Raw genomic sequence first — 7,285 nt, 5'->3', positions numbered from 1 at the left:
CGGGGACCCGCCCTGGTATCCAGAGTATGGCCTCTTGCTCTGTGCCTTCAGGAAGGCGGCCGGTCCTAGTCACCGCGCATGCACTACGCGTCCCAGGGACGCACTCATGCCTAGGGGAGCTGCGGCGCCTCCAAGACGCCTGGACTGCCCGGGCAAGTGCTCAGTGTTGTTGGCGGGTTCGTAGGTGCGCCAGGCGACCTTCCCGTTCCGCGAGAGAACTCCCTGCGGGTCACACCCGAAGGCCGGATCTCTCCACGCCGCCTGGGTGCTTCCAAACAGGAATTTACTCTTCCACTGAATCGATTGTTTAAAGATTCATCTTTGGATATGGTTTCATTAGGTAAAAATTAGGAACTGGAAGGCCGGCCCGGGCCGGGGTCTGACCCGCAGTCACCCATGTTCGAATTTTCTTGGCAGTGTTGGTCTTACCTCGGGCAACGGAAGGAAGAAAATAAGGAGGGTGCCAAGAGAGCTTAGAGAAAGCCCTTTCTGGGTTCAGCGGCCGGCTGTAGCCGCACTCCCAGGACGTTTGTTGACTGAATAAAAGAACGAAGGTCGGCCCGGAGTTTCGCACAAAGGGCAAAGGGGAGTTGGAACTTGAACCGGAGAGAATGTGGCATTATATAGGACCCCTCTATTATCAGTTTGTTTCCAAACTCTTAAACTGCTCCAGCCCTGCCGAATTTGCTAAAGTGGTCTATCGTGGACGCTGGTGGTGCTCCGGGGCTGACGACTACCTGTGCAAAGAAGAGGGAAGAATTGGAAGCTGGAGTCAGGGCGGCTACCAAGGGTGGGGCTTGGGAACTTTCCGGAACGTCCTCAAAACCGCAGGAGCCGGGAGCAAATCTCCCGTAGGGGATCTCAGGTAGGGCAAGAGGATGGGAGGGAGAAGAGAAGCCGTAGTAAAAATTGGCCACTTAGACTACTGCAAAAATGTGAGTCTCCATGTTCTTCCTCCCTCCTGAAATAAGAAATTCATAGCTGAGGGTGGGAAGTAGAAGGGGGTTGGGGGAGCAACTTTCTCACATTCACAGAGCGGCTTCCCTCCAAGTGGCACGGAATTGGGAACCCTACTCCGGACCGGGGAAAACGGCTGAGTTCCTAGAAATGTGCTTCCTTCCTGGGGAGCAATTCGTGATGGGCGTTCTTGTCTGGTTTCCCCCCACCCCGGTCCCCTGACTCTGAGTAACACTTAAACCTTCTAGTTGCAAAGTCCTTTCAGAAATTTTTTAAATAAGTTTTGAAAATTCTAGTGCTTTAAAAGATAGATATTGCCTTTTATTTTCTCTGAGTAAACGTTGACCATTACATTCCAAATTGATCTGAAATGGTTTTCCAGCTTGTTGGGGGGCGGGGAGTGGCGGAAATCAGCGTCTTTATAAAGACGAAAAAATAAATGGAGAATATATTTACATGCCTTCCTATTCTTTTCTTCTGGAGGTCTCGTAAATAGTAAATTTCCTATTTTAAAAGCCAAGACTTTTTCAACTTCAAATATTTGGAATTTTTAAAGGCCATATTAAAGTGGATTACTTCTGATATGTATGATAAATATGAATTGTGAAAAATAAACAGAAAATAACGTAGGTTTTAAACAAGCTCCATTTTAGAAAGGGAAGAATGAGACGTAATAGAAAATAAACGATGTAGTATAGTGACTTAGCATTTTATTTCGTCTGTGTAACTAGGCTTAATTTTAATACCTTAATCTTAACATGAAAGATGGCACGTCAGTCACACAGATATCAGTGTTCTGAAATTAACATCCTACTTACATTACACATCCCTATCAGGAAGACACAGAGGGCAGAAGCATTTTGCGCTTAGGAATAATACTTCCAGTTCCAAGGAAGTGAAGAAGGGGGAACATGTTTGGCGTTGGAGGCTGTGTTTTTGTTTGCTTGCTTGTTTTTCTTTTAATACCAAAACAAAATACCCCACTCACTTTCATAGTTCCCCAGGAAATGTGCAAATCGGGAAAGCCGTGGAAGCCACAACTGAAGGCAAGAAAAGATGACTTGACGCCCTCCGAAGTTTACGTTTCAGGTGGTCTTTAGAGGAAAGGAATCCAGCTGTTCCTTTCTAACCATTTTGCAGCGAACAGAAGTTTGTGTTTGCTCTGCAGCGCGATTCAGATGCACAGGCCCAGTCTGGGCCGCGCAAGGTGGAGTTAGCAGTTGCGGGTCGCTCCGCCCTCCCACCTAGCTCTTGGAGCGCCCTGCGGAGTTGGCCAGGGAACTGGGCGTGGGTGCTACTCAAAAAGCCGGTGAGGTCCCCTCTCCGCGCAAAGGGACAGCCAGTTAAGTCGGCCTAGAGCCCTCTGCTACTGCCTGATATCTAAGCAGCGCCGAGGCGGCCGACAGGTTCCCTCCCAGCACCGCGCCCTCGGTGGGAGCGCAGCCGTCGGCGCAGACCTCCTCCCGCTGCTGCTGCTGCTGTTGCTGCAAAATTGTCCGAGCAGCGGCGGCGGCGGAAACTTGCAGCAAAGGGGCAGCGGTCTGGGGATGCAACAGGCATGATGGGCGCTGCAGCAGGTGGCAGTAGCTCCACGGGGTCGGGGACAAACTCTGCGCAGCCCCTGTACCGCCTCCCCTGACCCCTTGCATAATACTCTCAATGCTGAAAGAGACGCATCCACCTCCTGGTCGCGACGCGGGACTTTTGCCCTCCTCCCAAGGCTGGGGACGTAGCGAGGGATGAAGAGCCGGAAGGGTGCCAGGGGTCACCAGGTCCGCGCCTTCTGCTTTCCCCGGTGCTTCTGCATAGGCGGGGGCCGAAAGCAGTAGGTAGCGAAGAGGATGCGGGTGCAGCAGAGCGCACGGGGGTCTCCCGGGCGCGGCGGTGGAGTAGGCCCCCGGGACAGGCTGCGGGGGGGCGGGGGCCCCAAGCAGAAGACCCGGGTGGGGGTTGTGCAGGGCGGCCGGAGCAGCGGGTAGAGGGAAGGGGTGGGGTAGGTGGTGGGCTTTCGAGGTCGGTTGGTGGCGCTTGAAACGCTTCCTGCGCCGGAGAAAGCTGCCATTGTCGAACATGTCCTGGGAGGCGGGGTCCAGGCTCCAGTAGTTGCCCTTGCCTGGGTGGCCCGGCTCGCGGGGGATCTTGACAAAGCAGTCATTCAGCGAGAGGTTGTGGCGGATGCTGTTCTGCCAGGCGGGGAACTTGCGGCGGTAGTAGGGGAAGCGGCCGCTGATGAAGGCGCAGATGCCGCTAAGCGTGAGGCGCTTGTGCGGGCTCTGCAGGATGGCCATGGTGATGAGCGCGATATACGAGTAGGGGGGCTTTGCCGGCTGCGGGGCGTCTCCAGAGGCCGCCGCATACCTCGGCGGTATCCTGAACTTGGTGCCAAAGTCCGAGGGGTCGCTCGGACCGCCGCCGCCCTCGTTGTGCTCTCTGGGAAGGGCACCCCCGCCCTGCCGCGCCACCTGCAGCCCCGGCTGGGGCTGCTGGTCTAGGAACTGCTGGCTTGCCTCCTCCTTCTCGTCTTCCTCCTCGTCTTCATCTACCTCCTCTCCCAGGACATTGATTTTACCGTTTTCCCCATCGGAGTCCCGGAGGCTGCGCTGCAGTGTGGAGCGAAGGCGCTCAGTCCTTGGCAAGTCCATGGAGGAGCAGGCTTTTCAGTCGCAGGGTATGTGGCGGCCGATCACTTGGCCTGGGGTGGGCTGGGCTGGAAGCCTGGGATGAATGTTGCAAGAAGCAAGAACACTAGTGGTTACCCTTTGGGATGTTTTCGTCTGCTTGTTTCTACTTTCCAACAACGTCCACAAAGTATGCACGTTGTCTTTTATAAAAGCTTCTTCAAGACCATGTGTGGTGGACTCCCCTTTTTAATCCTTCTTCCCCTACCTCGGAGCGGGGCCACTTCCTCCTGACGTAGTCCAATGATGAGGGTCTGCTGGGCAAATACCCGACCTGACAAAAGCCCAGCCCCCTCCTCCTCGCACCCACCTGCCACCAAGGAAGATGCTCCACTCGTCCAGCGCAGCCAGCTAGCTGGCCAGGCTTTGCACGGGTTCTGTTAAGGCTCAATCAAAACTGCGCAAATAAAAACGAGATAGGAAAGTATGATCCTCAACAATCTATGACCACTTAGACATGCAGCTTTCTCTCCTGGAGAAAAGAAATGGCGGCTGGGCGGGCAGGAGGCAGGGAGGCTGAAATGTACACGGTGGTTTGTAAAGGAATTTATAGCCGTAAAAGTACGTTTTCGTGTTTCACAGCTGGGTAATTACCCATTTTCTTTGGTAGAGTCTGTCCTTATCCAGAATGGTGAGCTGAATTATATTTAAGGTTCTAACAACATTCCCAAGCTGAATGGGGGGTTTGAGGCGGGGGGGGGGGCGGTGCGGGGGTGTTGCTTTGCCCCTTTTACCTTTTCCTCTCCTCCCCAAGATGCTCTCCGACTCAAATTTTCAGAAAAGGTTGAAATGTCCTAGCATTAAGTTGTGGAAGTTCATTCAGGGAAGGCAGAAAAGCTCACGTGGAGTCCTCTGTCCTCTTACAGTAATGGTTCTCCAACTTCTTTCAATATTTAACCACAGTAAGAAATGCATTTTAAATCACAATCTTGCACATACAGACATACGTATCTAAGATGGGTTTCACAAAACAATATAATTACATTATAGTGATTACTGATATTTCTTTTAAAAAAAATAGTCATAACCAACTAAACTGATTTCACATGTACCAGTAAGGGCCCAGTTTGAAAAAATGCCGTTCTTACAAAATGGCTCCACATAGAAAAGATACACCCAGTCTATAATGGCTTCTCTCTCCCTTCCTTCCTTCCTTTCTAATCATTTCACTTTTAGAGACAAGGTCTATGTTGCCCAGGCTGGCTTTCAATTCCTGGGCTCAAGTGATCCTCCTGCCTCAGTGTCCTGAGTAGGTGGATTACAGGCGCACACTACTCTGCCTGGTTCTGGCTCTTCCTTCGTTCTGTCAGAAGTGCCAACATTAAGTGCTTTTACTGTAATGATAAAACTAGGAACTTCAATGAGGCAAGAAGGGGCTGTAGTGTTGTCTTTAAATCAGTGGGTTCTCATTCACTATCTGCACTGGTGAGGGGTGATATGGCAGCAGAATTGTTCAACTTACTCAACATCCTTAGAAGTAACACGATTTTTAGATTGCCTTCATTTAAATTAGCTCAGAGTCTAAAGTAGCACTACAGAGGAATAAAACTTAATATTTGTTATATAAATTAAGAATCTTATTAGAGTACTAAGTAAGATACTATGTCACAGTATATATTCATAATTTAAAACCTACCTACTTGGGAAAAATTTGGGGTGCCATCTAATAAAAATGCAGCACAAAATATGCCATTGATTGTCACATAGTGTCTATAATTATGACAATGAATGTTCAGTGAGAAATCAGAAGCCAACTACAAGGGCAAAATATAACAAAAAATAGCTTAAAGTAGCTAGTGCCTTCAGGATAAAATCTGGAAAACAGCTTTCTTGCAAATCTTCTTTTAAAACTTTTGTCTTCTCTGCTCCTGAAGTTTTTACCCTTTAAGGCTCCTCAGTTTACATGCAGCTTGGAGGACAAGTAACAGGCAGGTCTGAGCCTAACAGATTTGTTTGAATCCCAAATTTACCAATGACTACTTGTGTGACCTACTAAACTAAGCTCCAGGAGGGCCAGGACAGGTGTCTTATTCAACAACAATAATCCCAGATGCCTCCTCCCCAGCTCTCTGCGGGTGAGGCACATTTCCTCCATCAGCATAGGAATTGGATGACCTGCGATAGGGAGCATTGTTAAGTTTTTCTAGCCCCAACTTCTATAGGGATTGGAGTTATTTAAAAATGAAAGGAGAAAAATAAAGAGGTACTCAAAAACAAAACAAAACACAAAACCCACATTGATGGGGGTATGTCAAAGGGGAAACAGGAGAAAACTGAAAGAGTTCCCAATGGCCAAAGCTGTGATAATTTGAGAACCAAAATATAGAATTAAAATGTAACCCAAAGTATAAAATATTCATGTGCCCATGATAAACATAAAAGACTGAATCAATAAACAAGGGGAAAGAGAAAACTCTCCCTTGAAGAAGAATTTCGATTAATTTATGTAGCCACTCCACTCCCAAAAAAGTAGACTACAACTCCCCATTCCTTTAGTGTGGGCAGGACATAGTGACTTCCTTCAAAGCACAGTATGAAAAAGGGGGGGAAAAGTAACTTTACAGTAGAGAAACCTGACAAACACCCCTTCAGCCAGGTGATCAGGTCGTCAATGTCAACATCAATAGTCATAAATCATGGTAATAGCATATACCCTTGGTATGATGTGATAAAAATGGTACTCTGTGATTTTTCTCCCAAAACCCCTAATCATAAGGAAAACATCAAATTCCAACACAGGAGCATCTTGTGCACCTGACCAATACGCCTCAAAACTGTCAAGTTCATCAAAACAAGGAGATTCTAAGAGACTGTCACAGCCGAGGAGTCTAAGGATGCATGACTATTAAATGTAACATGGTATCCTAAATGAGATTCTGGAACACAAAAATGATATTAGGTTAAACACTCAGGATATCTGAATAAATTGTGGGCTTTCATAATAATGTGTCAATACTAGTTCAATAATTGTAACATAAATGTCCCATACTATTATTTTGTTAGTGTGTGGGGGGGGAATAGACGGGAACTCAGTACTATCTGCTCAATTTTTCTGTAAATCTAAAACTGTTCTAAAAATACATTCTATTAATTAAAAAAATTAAACATGGGTGAGGAAGGACCTAACAGCCCAGAAGAAGAAACTCAAGTGTCCATCTCATGAATGGATAAACAAAATGAGGTATATCCATATAATGAAATTTTTTCAGCAATAACAGTGAAGTACTGACACATGTCATACCATGGATCAATCTTGAAAACATTGTGCTATGTGAAGGGAGTCTAAATAGACAAATCTATAGAGACAGAAAGTAGAGTGGGGATGGGGGCAGGGGAAAATAGCAAGTGACTGCTAAGAGATTCAGGGTTTCTTTTTGAGGTGATGAAAATGTTCTGGAATTAGACACTGGTCATAGTTGTGTACAGTAGATAGACTCAACAGTGGATATACTAAAAATCATGAATTGTACCCCTTAAAAATGAAACATTTTATGGTAATGTGAATTATATCTAAATAAAGTTGTTACACCAAATATATCAATGTAAAAACAAAGAGCTGCAGCAATGAAAAGTAAGTTGAATGCTTTGGAAAGACTCCATAATGGCACATTACTCTAAACAAGAAAAAAGAAAAAAGAAGAAAGGAACCC

General features: G+C 47.2%; 1 protein-coding gene across 2 annotated transcripts; it reads right to left on the bottom strand.

Annotated features, from left to right (window-relative positions):
- Positions 1-1,473: 1,473 nt before the first annotated feature.
- On the bottom strand, positions 1,474-7,285 carry FOXD4 (forkhead box D4). 2 transcript variants are annotated; one of them, XM_064361266.1, is made up of 2 exons: positions 4,345-7,285; positions 1,474-4,307 (listed from the first exon to the last, which is right to left on the bottom strand). In XM_064361266.1, the coding sequence occupies exon 2, from the start codon at positions 3,597-3,599 to the stop codon at positions 2,301-2,303; it is 1,299 nt and encodes a 432-aa protein (XP_064217336.1). In that variant the 5' UTR covers positions 3,600-4,307; positions 4,345-7,285; the 3' UTR covers positions 1,474-2,300. The 2 variants fall into 2 exon arrangements, with proteins under 2 accessions (XP_064217336.1, XP_012317347.2); XM_012461924.2 differs by lacking the exon at positions 4,345-7,285 and having other exon boundaries at positions 2,338-2,476; positions 2,512-4,284.

The sequence above is a fragment of the Aotus nancymaae genome, unplaced genomic scaffold, assembly GCF_030222135.1.
Source record: "Aotus nancymaae isolate 86718 unplaced genomic scaffold, 86718_ANA_hifiasm-v0.15.2.pri h1tg000041l, whole genome shotgun sequence".
Classification (NCBI taxonomy): Eukaryota; Metazoa; Chordata; class Mammalia; order Primates; family Aotidae; genus Aotus; species Aotus nancymaae.
Note: the sequence above shows the minus strand (reverse complement) of the source record. Positions and strands in the feature narration are given on the sequence as shown.